The sequence below is a fragment of the Bufo gargarizans genome, chromosome 4 (assembly GCF_014858855.1).
Source record: "Bufo gargarizans isolate SCDJY-AF-19 chromosome 4, ASM1485885v1, whole genome shotgun sequence".
Classification (NCBI taxonomy): Eukaryota; Metazoa; Chordata; class Amphibia; order Anura; family Bufonidae; genus Bufo; species Bufo gargarizans.
The window spans coordinates 67,947,295-67,968,058 of NC_058083.1; the positions used below are offsets into that span (position 1 = coordinate 67,947,295).

The following is a 20,764-nucleotide window of genomic DNA, read 5'->3' on the forward strand; positions in this document are numbered from 1 at the left end:
TTAAACAAGAAGACATTTTTGGTCAAAGTAAATTCCAAAAGGCGGAGAACAAAAACGATGTGGGCACGGCACTGACACCCGTGAGTTTGTAAGAAGTGGTCTACAGCTTTAATCCCAAGTGTGTGTGGAATTCATTTGTGGTTCCATCAACGATGGGGTCACTGAGTTTTCATAACAATTTTGATATGTCATATGGAGACATATCAAAGGTTTTGATCGGTGGAGGCCTGAGTTCTAAGACCCCCCATCAATTCCTAAAGCGAGGAGAGAGAACAGCTCATATATGGCTCTGTATTGATGTGAATTCTGAGATTTGGGAGAAAACAGACTTAACATGACTTGGGTGCAGAAAAGTTTACTAAATGGTGAGCTCCTAGGCTCATGTTTTAGTTTTCTCAAGCAAAAGTTTGAAATGTTGCACTATGAGTACGTGGTGCATTTATGATTCAGTGACTGGTTCCTGAAGCATCTTTGGATGTTTCCTCAGCCACTCGCTATAAAATACTTGAGTAGATTATTCAGCATGAACCTTCTGTCTCCTCTGTAGAAACTACCAAAGGTGAACAAGGAGCTTGCACTCAAACTGCTTGAAGAGGAAGATGGGGAGCGTCCCTTACAGAAGAAAAAGCAAAAGGTAAGATATGAGTCATTCCTGGTTAAGTACACTCAACCGCAGGGTGGAGCCGGTCATTGTAGGTGGAAGCTCGAGATGCTTGAGCTTTGGTTGTTAGAGACAATCTCTTTGAGAAGGCCATCCCCAGATGCATATATTATGCATACCAGCCATCTTGTTTGAGAAGATCGCCCCCAGAAGACCACTCTTCAACGCATTTTTTTGGGTGGTCGTCTCAAAAAGTTTTCACTATGTATTAGAATATTGCTGGGTTATCATTTGAACACTGCATACTAATACTGCTCAGTAAAGGCAGGTGTTTTGAACCCTTTTCATTCGTAACTGCATTCCTCAAATTCATGCTGAACACTCCCAGCACTTCCTTCTTGTTCAGTGTTTGCATTGTGGGAGTTTGTGGACTTTACATAAGATACTTTGCAGCAGCCTGATGCTGGGAAATCTTTGTCAGAATGCAGTGCAGCAACAAAGGTATACCATTATAGGATCATGGCCTAACTCCTAGGCAGTGTGCAAGGTCACCAGTTGGAACCGGCAGCATTGTTAAAAGGGTTGTTTTATCCACTGATAGTTGCAATTCCAACTCTTGGAAGCCACAGGGATCAGCTGTTATCTGATGTACTTGGTGCCAGGGGCAGACTGGGACCTTTAAAGTGGCCCTGAAAAAATACTGAAAGTGGCCCCGTTTTGTAGTCTGGCCGAATTGATGGAAGGCAGGGCCAGGAATACCATATTGTGGCACATTATACCACCCCAACAGAGCCAAATACCACAGTTCAAATACTGCCACCACTAGCACAAAATACGTCCCCAAAAACTTCCACTAGCTGGCCATGAGAAGGGTCCAGACAGCCCCCTGGGCATCGGCCGACGGGAAAATTTCCCTGTAAGGTCTATGGCCAGTCCGCCCCTGCTTGGTGCTTATCCAACTTATTACATGTCTGAGCTGAGTCCGCCAGGGTGGGAGTTGCTCTTTTGCGACTGCATAAAGAGGGGTTCCTCACAACCACGTCCTATTATCTGGGATCAGGCAAGGTGCTGCAAATCATTTATTTTTATTTATTTTTTTATTAATGCAATTTGAGAGCCTAAACATTAACATGTTTGACGTTTTCTTCTACAGAAAATGCCCAATCTTCTCTCTGACGACCGATTTAAAGTCATGTTTGAGAATCCTGACTACCAGGTGGATGAACGGACTGAGGAGTTCAGGCTGCTCAACCCATTGGTGTCTAAAGTCGTTGAGAAGAGAAAGAAGAAGTTAAAGGCGATGGAGATGCTGCAGACCAACGAGAAGGTACGGTGATGGCAAACCACTGATGCGAGCTGTTAGGGCTCATGCACACAACCGTGATTAGCCCGGGAAACCTGCATCTCCCCTGACCTGAACCAACTGTATCATAGGAAGTTATGATACAGTCGGTTACTATCTGATCGCTTGGCTATTGCAGTGTACTCACATGATGTGAGTACACTGCAGTAGCCCCACGATCGGACAAAGACTGACTGTACCCTGTAAAGCGGATGTTCGGGCATGTGTGATCACTCCATTCATGCATAAGCCCTTTAGTGGGATTCCAATGAGTTTTAAGTGCATGTTGTGTGTTGAAAATGTGTCATATATTTGTAGGGAAATGTAAAGGGGTTGTCCCACAACAAGCGATAATCTCTTCTCCACAGGGGTCTGACTGCTGAGGCTCTTGCCAATCACAACAACGGGGAGCTCCATGTGCCCCTGTTTGAATGCATTGGTGGTTGCACATGCTCAGTGCCGCTCCATTCAACTCTATGGGACTTGAGTAGATAGTGGAGTGTGGTTCTCTAATATCTTTAGACGGGGAACACAGGACCCCTGTTCTTGTGGTCCACAGTCCAGATAAGACACTCTCCTATCCTGTGGGTAGGGGATAAATGTTTGTTGAGGGACAACCTGTTCAATGCACGAACACAAAAGTAAGACATAAACCAAACAAAAGAGTCCCAAAGTGCAAAAATACAAAATTCTTTATTATTACAGTAATAAAAACATTTAAAAAATGAATCTTACCAGAGAAAAATCTGTGGCAGTTCTGAGAAATAGTCTTATATGTATATTGTGTACAAAATATGGATGATCAATATGCTAAATACTACAGTATATAATAATAGTACAAATGACAAATTGCCAATATCAAAATAATGGACCTATGTGTATGGAGCACACGGGAGGAATAATTGCGGTGTATTGCCACATTGTAATCTATCTACCAGTGAGCACAAAGGGAAACACGAGGCTACTTCAAGCCTCCAGTGGTGAGGCACACGTCCTCTTGGTAAAATCAGCGACCATTGATTCTCAGCATGACTGTCCTAGCTCGCAAATTTGATTTATTTTCCCCTATGCAGATGTATGATCTCTTCGAGTTACAGGCTCAAAGCCCGAGGATGCACTATTGATAAATTCAAAGATTTTGTATGCCCTATATACTATACATATACATAAATAGGCCACTATTCAAGCCAGCTAGGTGTAGCTCTTGTTAAGTTCAGGTGATTCAGATCTGTACAAGTAGATTTATGAAACTGTCTAAAAGAAAACCCATAGCAACCGATCATAGCACAGTGTTCATTTTTGTAATTTGATCTTGAAAAAATTTTGGGTTCATTTCAGAAATATACCGATAACTTCATGAGAATGCCGTGGGAGGCATGTTGCCTTCAGTATCTCAGCCTCATGATTTAGGCCTGCAACTTCAAGCGATATTGCCCATATATTACAAAATGATTTCCAATTTTTAAGCTACATTTATGGACAGGTCATGTTGCCTACTATGAAAAAAAGTTCTTGAGATTCCCTGATATTAATGAAGCCTATATTCTATCATAATTCAAGGAGTTCATTGTATCATTTAGGTGACAAGAGTGTGGTGTATTTTAGACCATTTGGGCCTCCACCGATTATGGACTGGTCATCCCTTGTCCCCTGCTGGAATTAAGAGTCATGCGTGTATGCTTCTGCTCCATTCATCTCTACTCTGCTGTATTCAGTGGCCCCATAAAGTGTTTTCCTGTCTCCGGAGTGCCCCGTACAGTAGCACTAACTACTATTTCTGGAGGGCCCCATAGCTCTAACATCTACTCATGGAAATGTAGATTTTTCATCTATTTGCTTCCTGTTTTGTTTGAGTCCATGTTAATTTCCTTCACAGTGACAGATGACTTGTATAAACACATCTTGATCCCTCTTCAGACGTCTCTTAGTAAAAACACAGGTGTCACCTCCTTTGTCTTTCGGGGAAATCTTTGTAAAGCGTCTGTCCTGCATGACACTGCTGAGCTTTATAAATAGACATTTATCGTCTTGTCTGATTGTCACTTGCTTCTAATTTTGTCCCCAAGGAGGAAGAGGAAGAGCCAGAAGGAAAACCAAGTGATGCAGAGAGCTCAGAGTCTTCCGATGATGAAAAGGGATGGGTCGAAGAGGTCAGGAAACAGCGCAAACTCTTACGCCAAGAGGAAAGGTCCAAGAGGCAGGAAAGGGAGAAGGAGGACCATCAGACGTCCCTCAAACCTCAGTTCTATGAGATAAAAGCTGGGGAGGAGTTCCGAAGTTTCCAGGATGCTGCCAAAAAGCAAAAGATGATGAGGTAGGTGTGACACGTGCCTGAGTGGTCTGACCTCTATGGTGTGTAGCCTCCTCTATGCTATAAACAATGTTTGGTAGAGCACTTCTAATGTTCCTGGTTTAATCACTTTTGGTCAGACGTACAGTATCATTGTCATCAACCTGTCACATGAAAGGCTCCTTTACATGGATTTGTGGCTTCAACTTAGATCTTGTTAGTCTGTATTAAATATAATTAGAAGTAACAGGGTCGCATCTCCACGTTGAACAGGTCCTCTTTAAAGAGGACCTTTCACTAGTTTAAAAACTGAAAACTAACTAGATCAGTGGGCAGAGCGGTGCCCAGGGGTCCCGCTGCACTTGCTAGTATGTCTGGACGCCGCTCTGTTCGCCCGGTATAGGCTCCAGTGTCTGCAGCTCCCTCTGTTGTACTGGGCAGAGTTTTTGTATTAGGCGTGTCCCTTGCTGCAGCGCTGGCCAATCGCAGCGCACAGCTCATAGCCTGGGACAGTTGGTTGCATTTAAAGAGAATCTTTTCCCACTATGGAGCTATCCAGGGATCACCATCCTCCAGCTGTCCTGATACTACAACTCCCAGAACGCTCCATTCACTACAAGAGCAGCCGAGCCGGTGGATAAGCTGGGAACTGTAGTTTCACAGCGACCGGAGGTTATGGGTCCCTGATTTAGTCAGTCATGCATTATTTCTGTTTTCTTCAGTTTAGTCATTTGTACTTCACTTGAAAGGTTTGGCTTAATTTGGTCAATGGTCCACTTAGACTATAAGACTACCAGTCTACAAAGTATGTCTTTTGGAGTGTGGGAGGCAACAGTAGTACTCAGAGGAAACCCATACACGCATGGGGAGAACATACAAACTCCATGCAGATGTTGTCCTTGGTCAGATTCGTGCCTAGGACCCCAGTGCTGCAAGGCACCAGTGCTAACCACTGAGCCATCATAGTATGTATGAGGTGTCCCACAAGTGCCTGGTGGCTTACTCCTCTCTCTGTACTGAGAACACATGCATGCCTGACCGAGCGTCTAGATAGGGGATGGTTCTGTCTTGAGGTGCATCACCATCTTAACTTTTTGGCCACTGTGATTCAGCTTTATGGTCCGTTCTGGCCATGTTGGAGTCCCTCGCCCTGATAAAGGGAGCTACAAGATCAGTTGAGTTGTAACACAGTTGTTAAACAGTTGAGATTATCTGATCGCTGCAGGTCCAGCTTCTGAAGAACACCAGAAAAAGATGCAGCCAGCCATATTGAATGGCGTCCTTGTCATACATGGGCAGGTCAGACAGAGCAGGAGCTGCTGATATTGAGCTAAGGGAGGAGGAATACAGAGTGGATAGAGGTTCTCTAAGTATTACACCACCCTCGCCCTTCCTATGGATCTGAAGGCTTCCTGTTGGTGATATCTTATCAGCTGGGATTATGCGCCCACGCAATCGCGTGACTTCTCTAAACTCATTATTATAGTACAGCTTCTGATCACGAGATGTGACACAGGTGATTAGTGTTCTGGGTGTTGTCATGTTGTACGGTCTTGTATGGAATTTCACCAATACCACCTTTGTATTTTGCGCTATGGTATTTTTTGCCCTGCCTTCTGTCAATTTGTGTCCGCCAACAACATGGGGGCCACTTTTTTTTTTTTTTTTTTTCCCAGGGCCACGTTAAGTTCCCAGTCTGCCCTGGAGTACACAGCTCCATGCATAGTGTCGTTTCTTGCACTGCAGATACCCAAATCAGCTGATTGGTGGGGGTGACGGGAGTCAGACCCCCACTTATCTGGTATCTATGACCTGTCGTGATGATAGGTCATTAAAGGGGTTATCCGAGATTTTCATATTGATGTCCCATCCTTGGCAAAGGACATCAATATGAGAATCAGAGGAGGTCTGACCCCCGGGAACTGCTGTCGATCAGCTTTTTGAGGCAGCCGTTTGCCGGAGCTGTGGTGAGCACCACAGCCTCTTCACAGCTTACTAAGCACAGCAGTGTGACTGAGCTACGTTTAGGCCATGTGACCGATGTACGGTGATGTCACTGGCCTAGGAAGAGGCCTAGGCGCTCAGAGCACCATGGCCTCTTCATTCAGCTGATCGGCAGAGGTCCTGGGTGTCGGACACCACCGATCTGATAGTGACGACCTATCCCGAGGATAGGATATTAACACTGAATTCCTGTATAACCCTTTTAATATCTGTAGTCCAGACAACCCCATTAAGTGCCAATACAGCCCCGATCAGCATAGTTCACTGTTAGTTGGGTTGAATGCCAATTTATTCTAGCAGTTGTTGGGTGGTGTCAGCTGATGGTTTCTCTATGGCATATAAGATTAAATTGCATTAATCATCCTCAGTGTGCCTTTCATATGTGTATTATCTGTGGCAGGGCAGGACATTTTTTTTTTTTTTTTTTTTTTTTTTTTCTGCTGTATTGAGAGCTTTCAGATTTACAGTGCTCATAAAACCTTAAAGGTAACTTGTCGCATTGTCTATGTTGTCTTACCTGTTGGCAGCATGTTATAGAGCAGGAGGAGCTGAGCAGATTGATAAAGTTTTGCAGGAAAAGATTGAGCAAAACTTGTAATTTATTCATTTTAAGCAGTTTTTATGCTTAGGAGTCCAGTGGGCGGTCTCCTCCGTGATTGACAGCTGTGTCTATGCACAGTCATACAGCGAAGTCAACATGCAGGACCACCCACTGGATATATAGCAATGTGATCAGTGTCCCCCTGCTCTGTAACATGCAGCCTGCACACTTGTCCTTTTTTAGGGTGTTTTTGTGGAAAGTGATGTTTTACAGGGGCAAACTGCCCATAGACCCTGCAGAGAAGTTTCCCAATTGTCCGATGTCCATAGAGTGACCTTAGCCCTCCTTAATGCCGATGGCCTGGTACATACTACTAGGGGAACTATAGGGGTCATTATTAGAGGAAGTCCAGGCTGCATGCTGAAGGTAGGGGTGGTTTGGTGCTGTGGTCCACATCTCACATCCTACGCCCCCTGTGCTCCATTTCCATATTGGAGACAATTGGAGGAGGACAGAACGTGGCAGCTATTGATGGCCACCACAGAGGGACAACTTCTGAGGAGGTACATTGTGCTGCACTGCGGTATTTGGTTCTGTGGGATGGTATTCTGTGCTGCACTATGGTATTACTGACCCTGCCAACTTGTGTTGCCCCACCTTCTGTCAGTCTACCCTCGCCTACAACATTGGGGCCACTTTAAGTTCCCAGTCTGCCCCTGATATTTTATTATATTTAAAAATCATGCGGAGGAAAAAAAAAATTCTCCCTAGACTTCTGTATGTATTTTCAAAAAGGGCTAATATAAAGTCACTCAGTAAAAATCACCACTTGTGGGGCATTATTCATATGGGCGGTGAGTCTAGAAGTAGTTTACATTGCCTGAGGCCGGCAGATTGTATTATCTGTGTGTGACGGCTGCTGTTTCATGCTGTGCCAGAACATCCTGACCTCCACCAGTTTAAATGCCGTTTCTGCTGCTTTTAAAGTTAATCTGGTACTTAAAAAAAAAATCAAAGGGACTAAAATTAATACTTTTAGAGGTTACCAGAAGAAGAAAAAAAAAAAAAAAAAAACAGGATTGGAAATTGGATTTCCAGGAGAGACAGAGGGGAACAAATGGGTGTCAAGTGCACTGCAGAAGTGCCAGCGATTAACCCTAGGGTGTCCAGGCAACCCGGAAGGCGTGCTGTTCATTTCAATGGTCTAAACTTGCCAGTGGTATCTCTTTGTACTAAAAAGGCCAGATTTGGCGAGGCCGCTGCAGAGGAAACTTCGCATTACACGGCGGTGATTCACATCCGCGGCCACCTGTTTAAAATTGCCCTCTTTTTGTCACCTTCGTCATGGTCCAAGTGACATAACTGTTTTATATTTTTCTAGGATACCGTTTTCGGGTACATTTTTTACATTTATTTTTAATGGGAACCTATTCCCCTTTATTCCAATTCATTTTGCCTTGTGTTTTCTAGGCCCTTAGGGGACTTGAAGCAGTAATCATGTAAGGCTACATGCCCACGACCGTGCCGTGTTTTGCGATGGGCAAACTGCAGATCCGCAGTACACGGATGCAGTCTGTGAGCGTTCCGCAATTTGAGAAACAGAACGGGTGGCCCATTATAGAAATGCCTATTCTTGTCCACAAAACGGACAAGAATAAGACATGTTCTATTTTTTTGTAGGGCCACGGGACGGAGCACACTGAGTGCTGTCCCCATATTTTGCGGCCCGATTGATGCGGACCCAAACAATGGTCGTGTACATGAGGCCTAATGCTGTGACAACATAGGAGGGCATTTATTTTTGTTTACTATCAGTTTTCTGGTTTAAAAAAAAGTCTCATTTCTTGACAAAACATCTGTTTGGCTCCAAAACGTGCAAACAGGTGACTGCGGGTAGGACCTTTACAGCCTGACACATTTAACAATGTGTGTGCCAGAAAACTGGGGCACATTACACACAAAAGCAAGCTCCTTGCTGGTGTATATTTAGTTTTCTACCGCACAGACCTCCTAGGGATGTGCCACATTTATTAATATGCATGCACCTATTAATCGCTAGGATAGGCCATCAAAGTCAGATAGGTGCAGGTATCACCTCTGTCTCTAAAAAGGGCCAAAAATCTCAGATGAGAGAACCCCTTTAAGGTAGTTTCATGGTCCCTATAGTATAATATTGTATTGTATGTGGCCTCGCTTTGCCATTAAAACAGGGGTGGGGAACCTTTTTGCCGCTAAGGGCCATTTTGATATTTATAACATCGTTCGGGGGCCATACAAAATTCTCAACTTAAAGATATGACTGCTATATTTGGTCAAACATGTAAGTGACTTAGGGGTTAGTTACAGAAATTGTGCTTCAATTTAAAAAAATCTGGAGCGCTGTATTTTTGCAGCACAAAATGGCTCCTGCAATATATATTACATATAGTATAGGCGCCATTTTGACCACACATGGCTGTCTAATATTTAAGTTGAGAATGTTATATATTTAGTTCTTTATTTGGTATTAATGACAGCCAAGCTCATCCCAGAGGGGTCCAGAGAGGGGTTCACCCAGCTTTCACTTTCCCTGCCTCTTTCTTCGCAACTGTCCCTACCTTTTTTTGTCCCTTTCTCAGCCTCAGATCTGCCCCCCACCTCAGTCAGCCTCCTATCGGATCCCCCAGCCTACATCAGCCTCAGATTAGACCCTCATCAGACCCTCCCTAGCTTCAGATCAGACCCCCAATAGGCCCCCCAGCAAACCCTCCCCAGCCTCAGATGAGACCCCCAATAGGCCCCCCAGTGTAAGATCAGACCCTCCCCACCCTTAGATCAGCCCCAATCAGACCACAGATTAGACATTTAAAAAAAATAAACTTACCTCTCCAGCTCCGGATGGTGCTGCCTCTTGGCAGATCCACTTACCTTCCTTGGTCTTCTTCTTGCCACGCTGTACTGTGACCTGACCGCACACAGCATCAGGTCATAGTGTGCGTCTATGAGCACGACGTCTTGACCAGCGTGGGGCAGGAAGTCGGCCAGGGAAGGTGAGTACAGCTAGCAATGCACTGTTCTCGCCTTCCTGTGCCTCCCGCATGCTAATGACCGCTTTCATAATGGAAGCGGTCATTAGCATTTTCTGGCAGGGGGCCACATGAAATGGTCCCCACCCCTACCATAAAGGCTCAGTGACCCTAAAGCGCTTGCTCTTTCATCTACAGACAGCATCTTGAGATCTTCTGGTGCAATTGTCTCAGTGCTGGAAAAACGTCTGCACGATGCGCTGTAACATAGACTGTGCTCTAATCTCCGGTTATGAATAATGTCTGAGTGATGTGGACGTGAGCGACAGACAGAGGACATCTACTCTGCAGATGAAATGCGTTCTCGTGGGCCAAACAGGAATTCATTACGACAAAAAGCACTTCATAAATGATTAAGCGGAGAGAACAAGGAGATGGTGGAGAGCAGACACTGACTATAGCGCAGCACGTGGCCTACAGGCCAGACAGGAGTGCTCACTGGGAAGCTAGCAGAAGGATTAGCCCCATCCTCCACCCTGCACTTGTGAGGGACATAACCTCTTTAAAGATTGAGAAGTTCACAGAATTATTGAATAATTATGAAAAACAGCATTTCAAATGTCACATTTCTTTAGCTTTTAGTTTGTCGGTTATAGCCCTTTGTTACTTAAAGGGGTTATGCCATGATGTGTGTAAAAAATACAAATCGGACATCATATAGTTCATGACGATATCTTTCTAAGAAAGCCAGAACCAGCCCTGTACCTCACATGGATCCAGAGATCTCCTTATTCCTTGCTCCAATTGCTCTGCTAGATTATCTTCAGCCTGATACCTTGGGGGGCGTGTCCTTTCTGCTGCAGTTCTCTCAATGTAACTACCACAGCTTCTAAGAGAACATATGGAGGGCGGCAGTTTTAAACTGATCATGTTCAACCAGCTCATTGAGACATACAAAAAAAATAAGGAAAAGAACAAACAGCAGGTGGCGCTATACGGATACATTTTATTGAATAGCTCAGTGGCTATGCTAAATTTTTAATGACATGGAATGTTTGGTGACACAACCCCTTTTAAGAAGTTAAATAGTGAAATTTTAGCTCCTGCAGCCACCACTAAGGGGAACTTGAAGCAACCCCTTCTGCAATGGTTTATGTATACCCCTGGTCTTGAAAGCACCTCTGTCCAGCGTTTTCTCCTCCCCACCAGGATTTGTTGTTCTGACACATGTGACTATTGCAGCCAATCACTGACCTCGGCTTTCTTGCGTCGTATACTGATCCACAGAGTGATTGGCTGCAGTGGTCACACGCGGCATTACGGGACGTCATAGCTGTATCCAAAACATTGTGAACGGCACTATGTGGGTAGCTGGCACTGGAACATAGGGGTTTCTGGACAGTAAATATATATATTTTTTTATTTTGATCATATATTATTATTGTAACGGTCTCTGGCAATTACTAAAAAAAAATGTCATCTCAAGATGGATTTAGTTAATGAGCATTAATATGAATGATCTCCCTCGCAGAGACTGCAGTCAGAATTTTATAATTTAAGGTATGGGGATGGCACAGAAGGTATATCCATCACCATGGCAGCTAGAAGATCTCCCACCATGGGTATGGTACTTGCCATTCATGCGCCAGCTGGGTGCGTCCACCTGGTTCCAATTGCATGGAGCTGGCCCACTCAATGACCTCATCAAGGACCGTTCCCGTCAGCAGCCATAGGCAGCTCTCTCCCAGAATATGGGAAGGCCTTGGGATGGAAGATGAGCCTGGGGGAAATGAAGCTGTGACTTCTATGGAAGCCGCCCAGGAGTGCCTATTGGATGAATTGGGGGACCTGGGATGATCCTATTGGCAAAGTTGGGGGTGTCTCATCTGACAAATGGGGAACACAGGGTGTGGGCGCAATTTATACTGCTAGGGCTCATGTACTGAAATGTATTTTCTTTAGATGTCAGTTCCGTTTTTTCTTTTGTGGACAGTATGTAGAACCATTCAATTTAATGGGCCCGCAAAAAACGGAAGTTACTCCTTGTCCGTTCTGCAAAAAAATAGAACATGTCCTAATGTCCGTATCATTACGGACAAGGATAGGACTGTTCTATTAGGGGCCAGCTGTTCTGCAAAATACGGAATGCACACGGACATCATCAGTGTTTTTTGCGGACCGCAAAATAAATACGGTCGTGTGCGTGAGCACTTAGGGAAACTGGGCATAGATGCCAGTGGGGCAGGATGTGTAAGGCCAGGCTTGATGGTTTTTTGAAAGGTACGTTAATTGCTTCTCAGCTGGTTTGCGGAGGCGCGAGTCACTTGTGTGTTGCTGCTGCCGCCTCGCCTGATCTATAGTATACTGCAGTGCAATACATTCTGCTAGTGATGGGCGGCTCCTGTGTGTGCATTCTCAGCAGTCTGAGAGCCTGTGCCAGCGGCTGATCTCCTGCCATAGTCAGCTTGTAGGCGCACCCAGGACGTGTTTATATAGGGATTTACCGGGAGAATCTGAGCTGAGGGCACAATGGCGGGACACCTAATCAGAGCGATTGCCTTCAGGAGAGGATGTCAGATATTCTGAGAACCGGCCTAGAAGTTCTGAGAATACAGTTATCTAGGAAAGACTAACCCGAATTCTGCTTGTTGCGATAAGGAATTAAAATAGTTTTGGTGGTGTTATATAAGGGAGGGCGGCCGCATTGGAACCCCCCCACTCATCCAGTTCTGTTTATAAGCTTCTGTAAAATCCAATCTCTCCCCGTGGTGGTAAAATGTCTTTCACACTCGCGTTTAGTGCGGATCCGTCATGGATCTGCACAAGCGCTTCCGTCCAGATAATACAACCGCATGCATCCTTTTAGAACGGATCCGTTTGTATTATCTGTAACATAGCCAAGACGGATCCGTCTTGAACGCCATTGAAAGTCAATGGAGGACGGATCCGTTTTCTATTGTGCCAGTGAAAACTGATCCGTCCCCATTGACTTACATTGTGTGCCAGGACGGATCCTTTTGGCTCAGTTTCGTCAGACGGACACCAAAAAACACTGCAAGCAGCGTTTTGATGTCCGCCTCCAAAGCAGGATGGAGACAGAAATGATGCATTCTGAGCGGATCCTTATCCAATCAGAATGCATTACGGGCAAAACTGATCCGTTTTGGACCGCGTGCGAGAGCCCTGAACGGATCTCACAAAGGGAAACCAAAACGCCAGTGTAAAAGTAGCCTAAGATTATAAATGACTGTCCTGCGCAGCTTTATTGTCTACAGCCCCGAGGATGAGCAGGAATTGCATGGATAACCTGTAGATATAGTGATTAGGGATGAGTGCTTTCAAGTTCAGCGTACAAGGTTCGGGTTATCGAAGAATTCAGTTATGGATTCCGCTACCATAAGTTATGGTCCATGGTGGCAGAATCCATAATGGAAGTCTTAGATAACCTGAACCCGAACCTTGTATGCCGAACTTGAAACAAGTTCGCTCAACACGAATACTGATGACTAGCTGGCCGGTTAGTCTTTAGTGAGCAGTTATTACAGTCTCTCGTGCCTCTACGTAGCTGTACGGGGGCATGATATGAACATGAGCCAAAGTCGCTCAGCTTGTTCACTGCAGCCACAATGGCTGTTTCCTACAATGCCCCCCCCCCCCCCCCCACACACACTCACTCAAATGACTACTTTCACATAAGTCACTCCCAGCCTCCTCTTTTAGTCGTCTTACGCATTTCTCTGCTTTTATGAGTTTTCCTTAATTATGTGAACCAAACTCCTTTCTTAAGAGGTCTTGACACTCGCTGCCATCATGCAGAACCCTACTTACTGGTACTCCAGTGGCCTGCAAGGACCAAGTAACTCAACTTAGTTTACATTTACCGTAATTGTCCACTAATCTGCAGCAAATTGTACATCTGTCTGCAGCATGCAAGCTGTGATGAATACCACGCCTCGTGCCCGCTTGACGTCACCTATGTCGAGCTTATGAGATGCAGTATGGTCACTTGTTACCAAAGCGTGACGTTACAGCCTCCAGAGGAGCAGGTAAGGTCAGCTTGGTACAGTTTACACAGACACCTCCTGTCCACACGGGCACAGAGAGGCAACAAGCTGAGAGTTTTTTCACTGCTGCCGTGAAACAGCGCCTTCTCAGCCCGGGAAACCTGCCACCAGCTTCTCGTTTGATATAAGCCCGGTCCGTTAACGGAATTATATAGGGTGAGAAACCAACCCGTGGTATCTTATAACTAGGCCGAAACACGGATGTTGGGATTCGTGATCGAGATACAGGGTTAAGCAGAGCAAAAGTCAGTTACCGGGTAGAGGAAAGTTCCTTTGGGTTAATGGTGGAATAGTCCTTGGCTGCAGTCACGTGGGGGTAGTGATGTCATCTGGTTCCCGGTCTCTCAAAACACATTTGCACAATGTGATACCCTTCAGATAAGACCCCGCCCGCTGGCTTGCATGGGCTTATATGACCTGTAGCCGGCCGCTCCCCTCCCCACCTATGGGTAGGGTCCACTCCTTCTCTGGTGCTGGCAGAAAATGACCCATAAAACCCCTTAGGGCTCATAGCCTCAGACTAGAATGTCGCAGGAAGATGGTTCCGGGCCCAATTGATCCGCCTGGGTTTCGGCTACAACTAGAGTCCAAGCATGGTACTGTTTGGTTTCTGTGAGGAGATATGTATATTTCCCCTCCCAGGCATCCTAGAATCAAGCCAGGACCACGTGGATGTTTGGCTTTGCCCCAGGATCGCAAAAAGATAACCGAATTATGCCTGGAATGGACGGACGATTCAGAATTCCTTATGAAATGTAGGTGCCAACATGTCTGGGAGGTATCATTGATCCTGGGCAAGGGCTGAGACCTCCTGCAGGATTAGCTTGCCTCCAACCTGGCTGGTTGAGGTGTGACTTTATCCACCTGGGGCCTCCTTGAAGCCTGGACCCCTGGGGCTTCCTCCCTTGCTAGGTGACAGCAGATGGCTGGGGGGTGAGAACAAATTTTGCATGTACACGGACTGTGTACTTGCCAAAAGGTGAATCAAAAGACAATCAGGGCTGCCAATAAATGATGATCCATATTCCTCACACAAGCCATTGGTAAGTTATTAGTGTTCTTATACTGGTATCTCAGAATGGCTGATCACTGTCGGCTGTGGCATCACAGATAGTGATGAGCGAACTTCTGTTTTAAGTTCGGCGTCTAAAGTTCGGCTTCCGGTTAGCGGAGAATCCCGATATGGATTCCGAATACCGTTGTGGTCCGTGGTAGCGGAATCAATAATGGCCGATTATTGATTCCGCTACCACGGACCACAACGGAAGTCGGAATCCATATCGGGATCCATATCGGGATTCTCCGCTAACCGGAAGCCGAACTTTAGACGCCGAACTTAAAACAGAAGTTCGCTCATCACTAATCACAGACCAACGGCATCACATGGTCATAGTTAAACTGGTTCAAAAACCCATTCCCAGATATATTGTTCTGGGAGTAAGATCAGTGGGAGTCCAACTCCCAGCACCCTCACCAATCACTATGAAAGGGCAGCGGCGTTTGGACTGAACCAAACACAGCGCCATAAATGTTATAGTGGCTCTGCTTGGTATTGCACTGAAATGGGACTAAACCGCAGAAAGGCCATGTGACTGATGGATGTGATGTCACGTGTTTAACCCTTTCCTGATGGGGCCATTTTTGCATTTTCCTTGGGTTGAAATGAGAAATGGGTTTTGTTTTTACGGCATATCAGATTTGGTAAAACTGATAGGCCAGCTTCATTCTGCGGGTCAGTACTGTTACAGAGATACCATATTTATTGTCCTTTTTAAAACTTTTTTTTTTTTTTTTTTTCCTTTGCATGGCCATATTCTGACCCCCATAACTTTTTGTATAGTTATGTCTATGGAGCTGTGTGAGAACGCATTTTTTTGCGTGGTGACCTGTACTTTTTTTTTTATACCATTTTGGAGTGTTTGCCTTTTTGATCACTCTTTAGAAACATAGAATGTGTCGGCAGATAAGAACCATTTGGCCCATCTAGTCTGCCCAATATATCTGAATCCTATGAATAGTCCCTGGCCCTATCTTATATGAAGGATAGCCTTATGCCTATCCCATGCATGCTTAAACTCCTTCACTGTATTTGCCGCTACCACTTCTGCAGGAAGGCTATTCCATGCATCCACTACTCTCTCAGTAAAGTAATACTTCCTTATATTACTTTTAAACCTTTGCCCCTCTAATTTAAAACTGTGTCCTCTTGTGGTAGTTTTTCTTCTTTTAAATATGCTCTCCTCCTTTACCGAGTTGATTCCCTTTATGTATTTAAAAGTTTCTATCATATCCCCTTTGTCTCGTCTTTCTTCCAAGCTATACATATTAAGGTCTTTTAACCTTTCCTGGTAAGTTTTATCCTGCAATCCATGGACCAGTTTAGTAGCTCTTCTCTGAACTCTCTCTAGAGTATCTATATCCTTCTGGAGATATGGCCTCCAGTACTGCGCACAATACTCCAAGTGAGGTCTCACTAGTGATCTGTACAGCGGCATAAGCACTTCACTCTTTCTACTGCTTATACCTCTCCCTATACATCCAAGCATTCTGCTGGCATTTCGTGCTGCTTTATTACATTGTCTTCCCACCTTTAAGTCTTCTGAAATAATTACTCCTAAATCCCTTTCCTCAGATACTGAGGTCAGGACTGTGTCAAATATTCTATATTCTGCCCTTGGGTTTTTACGCCCCAGGTGCATTATCTTGCACTTATCCACATTAAATTTCAGTTGCCAGAGTTCTGACCATTCTTCTAGTTTTCCTAAATCCTTTTCCATTTGGCGTTTCCCTCCAGGAACATCAACCCTGTTACATATCTTTGTGTCATCAGCAAAAAGACAAACCTTACCATCGAGGCCTTTTGCAATATCACTTATGAAGATATTAAACAAAATTGGTCCCAGTACAGATCCCTGTGGAATCCCACTGGTAACATGACCTTGTTTTGAATGTTCTCCATTGACTACAACCCTCTGTTGTCTGTCACTCAGCCACTGCCTAATCCACTCAACAATATGGGAGTCCATGCTCAATGACTGCAGTTTATTGATAAGTCTTCTATGTGGGACAGTGTCAAAAGCCTTACTAAAATCTAGATATGCGATGTCTACTGCACCTCCACCGTCTATTATTTTAGTCACCCAGTCAAAAAAATCTATAAGATTTGTTTGACATGATCTCCCTGAAGTAAACCCATGGGATTTTAGATGTTCCACAATCCTATCCTTTAATAGGGTTTCCATTAATTTGCCTTCTATTGATGTCAGACTCACTGGTCTATAGTTGCTCGATTCCTCCCTACTACCTTTCTTGTGAATGGGCACGACATTTGCCAATTTCCAATATTCCGGGACGACTCCTGTTACTAATGATTGGTTAAATAAATCTGTTAACGGTTTTGCCAGCTCACCACTAAGCTCTTTTAATAATTTTGGGTGTATCTCATCAGGCCCCTGTGACTTATTTGTCTTCACTTTAGACAGCAAACTTAGAACATCTTCCTCTGTAAAGACACATGCATCAAACGATTTAATAGTCATCCTTTCTAGTGGAGGTCCTTCTCCTTCTTTTTCTTTTGTAAAAACTGAACAGAAGTATTCATTAAGGCAGTCGGCTAGCCCTTTATTCTCTTCTACATACCTTCCGTCCTTTATTTTTAATTTAGTTATTCCTTGTTTTAATTTCCTTTTTTCATTTATATATCTGAAGAATGTCTTATCCCCTTTTTTCATAGACTGAGCTAGTTTTTCTTCTGCCTGAGCTTTAGAAGTTCTTATAACTTGCTTGGCCTCTTTCTGCCTAATCTTGTAGATTTCCTTATCTTCATTGCTCTGTTTTTTTTTATTTGTTCATTTTAAGAGGTGAAGCAACAAACTGCAAATCGCCCATTTTGAGATAGAGAGAGATATATATATATAGTACAGACCAAAAAGTTTGGACACACCTTCTCATTCAAAGAGTTTTCTTTATTTTCATGACTATGAAAATTGTAGATTCACACTGAAGGCATCAAAACTATGAATTAACACATGTGGCATTATATACATAACAAAAAAGTGTGAAACAACTGAAAATATGTCATATTCTAGGTTCTTCAAAGTAGCCACCTTTTTCTTTGATTACTGCTTTGCACACTCTTGGCATTCTCTTGATGAGCTTCAAGAGGTAGTCACCTGAAATGGTTTTCACTTCACAGGTGTGCCGTACATGTATAGCGCTCGTCTTAAAAGGGTTAAATAAGAAGCAGCCAAAGCCTCTTCAAAAGACTGATGATAGCTAATCAATACTAAAGTCCCAGAAATCCACTTTTTAACAGGTGGTGTCTCCCATTCAGGATCCACATCTATTAGCCAGTGTGGAGAACTAAGGCCAAGTTCTCACATCAGTTATTTGATCAGTTATTTCCATCAGTTGTTGTGAGCCAAAACCAGTAGTGAAGCTACTGAGATGAGGTATAATGAAAAGATTTTCATCTGTTCTGTTTTTTTTTTTACCCATACCTGGTTTTGCTTACAATAACTGATGGAAATAACTGACGATCCTGCACATCCACGGCTTGCACACAGCACATTGATCTCAATGACAGCTGTGTAATGCTACATGCCCCCTTTGGTAGTGCTGCAGGGAAACTGAACACGTGGCGAGACCCAGAACCTGCAGAAATCAGGTAAGTATGATTACCACTGTGGGTCTGGCCAGGCGGTGGGGTCTTTAGGAAAGCTCTACAAAGGTAAACAACCCTTTTTAAAAGTGAAATGTGCCTCCTTGTCTATATAATGTCCTAATTCTCGGTTATTATATTTTATAATACAAGGGCGGCCCACTTGCTGAAATTTTTGCCTGGCTATTGTTTGGGTCCTGGGTATGGACCTGATTAAGGGGCAACATCTGCTTGAGGTCTATATGTTCCTCTTATGTAGGGTTCCTCTGTTTCCCCCACACTCAATAAAGAGATCGTTCGTACAACTGGCTGTATAAAATTGTCCTTAGTGTTTGTGCATTTGACCTGGGGAGGTTTGATTGTAAGCGCACCATTTGGGAGAGGACGGATGTGATTTACGAGTACATACTGATGGTCGATTAATTGAAAACTGGCGAAGCTTATAATGTGCAGAAAATGTTCTCCCCTCACAAATCACCTGCTGTGTAAACTGGTATTTAGCCCCAAAGTGACAAATGTACGACAGCAGCGAGTTTATAGGATGGGTCGTTGAATGAACTTGGCAGGAGTCGCTGATTGTTTTGGCAGCTCCATTGCATCATTTCAGGTCTGTTGTCCTATTGCAGAGTGACCTACATCTCTTTTGTAATATTGTGCAATGGCTGCTCCTCATTAGGGAAATGGCTGAAACGTTACATAAGGCTTCATTCTGCTCTTGGTGTCTAATCTGCAGACAGTACTCTGGTAAACTGCCCGTCTTCTGAAGTAAGGTAGCGAAATTCTGATGCTTTCATTTTTACACCATTCTTCCCACCTTTTTATAATGTAGGAAGGGCATGGTTTCCCAAAATCAAACATAATCATTATGGTTGGCACCAGAAATTAGTCTTAAAGAGGACCTGTCCCCTCTCCTGACGTGCCTGTTTTATTAGCTCCATGCATTCCCCAGGTAATAACAATTCTGGAGCATCTATTCTTATGGCTCTATGGTGCACTGTTCCTTTATTATTTCTACTAGAAGTCATGAATGACAGCAGTCTGCAGTAAGGGTACAGAGGGGGGGGGGGGGGGGGGGCCTGCACAGTCTGACAATGGCAGCAGTGATTGGATAGTCAGACTTTGTCGGTACACCCACCAAACTGGTTCCCTCCCCTCTGTACCCTTACTGCAGACTGCTAGCAGTTCATTCATGACTTCTAGTAGAAATAATAAAGGAATGGCACAACCTAGAGCCATAAGAATAGATGCTCCAGAATTGTTGTTACATGGGGAATGCATGTAGCATTTATCATGTAGAGGAAGTTAATACAAGGCATTTACTAATGTATTGTGATTCTCCATAATGCCTCCTTTGCTGGCGTGATACATTTTTCCATCACATTATACACTGCTCGTATCCAGGGGTTACGACCTCCCTGCAATCCAGCAGTGGTGGTCGTGCTTATACACTATAGGAAAAAGCATCGGCCTATTTACTCTCCCATTGTCCTGGCGCCAGAGGCAAGCACCTTTTCCTGTAGTGTGCAAGCATGACCACCAGGGGTCGTAACCCCTGGAAACGAGCAGTGTATAATGTGATGGAAAAATTAATCCAGCCAGCAAAGGAGGCAATATCGACAATCTGAATACATTAGTAAGTGCCTTGTATTAACTTCCTCTACATGACAAATGCCAATTGCTAAAGTGAGACAACTCCTTTAAATATGTTATCAAACGTATTTAAAACGTACTGTTCTGCCTATCTGGAGGACTTTCTTCCCTTTCTGTGGGTGGGCAGCAGATCATCAAGCATTGCAATTAGCTCTTGTTAACACCTTCCTCCCCTGCACAGAAAGTATGCACTGTATACTTCCTGTATTCCAGGATGCACTGGGATTAGCTCCTGCTAACCTCTTCCTACCCATACAATATAGTTTCTCACATATGACCCTAGAGATACATATGGTATGTAATGCCCCCACAATTTCCCACCCCACTGTCTAGAAGCAGATATAGCTATATATTTCTATGAATTTAGAAGTAGGGATGAATAAATTAAAGAAGATTGGGTTGCTTCATTATGAGTTATATCCTAGGACTGTATTCCCCGCCAGTCTGCGGGTCCCACCCTAAACAGCATTCTTGGTCCCTGCATGTAAACTTTCTGCACGGATGGGTTTTTGTGCTCCACTGCAGCCAATGACCAGCCTCAACGATGCCATGTTTCCAGGCAGCACATGATCAACCAGTGATATGCTGCTGGAGAACATGTCACCGC

The 20,764-nt window shown here is 44.3% G+C and overlaps 1 protein-coding gene across 1 annotated transcript in view; it reads left to right on the top strand.

The window, feature by feature from the left end:
• The window catches only part of NOL10 (nucleolar protein 10), a 108,534-nt gene that overhangs the window by 79,948 nt on the left and 7,822 nt on the right, over positions 1–20,764 (top strand). Inside the window, exons 17-19 of the mRNA XM_044288801.1 lie at positions 548–634; positions 1,755–1,928; positions 4,010–4,257. Of these exons, the coding sequence (XP_044144736.1) occupies positions 548–634; positions 1,755–1,928; positions 4,010–4,257 (509 nt within the window). The remainder of the gene's footprint in view (positions 1–547; positions 635–1,754; positions 1,929–4,009; positions 4,258–20,764) is intronic.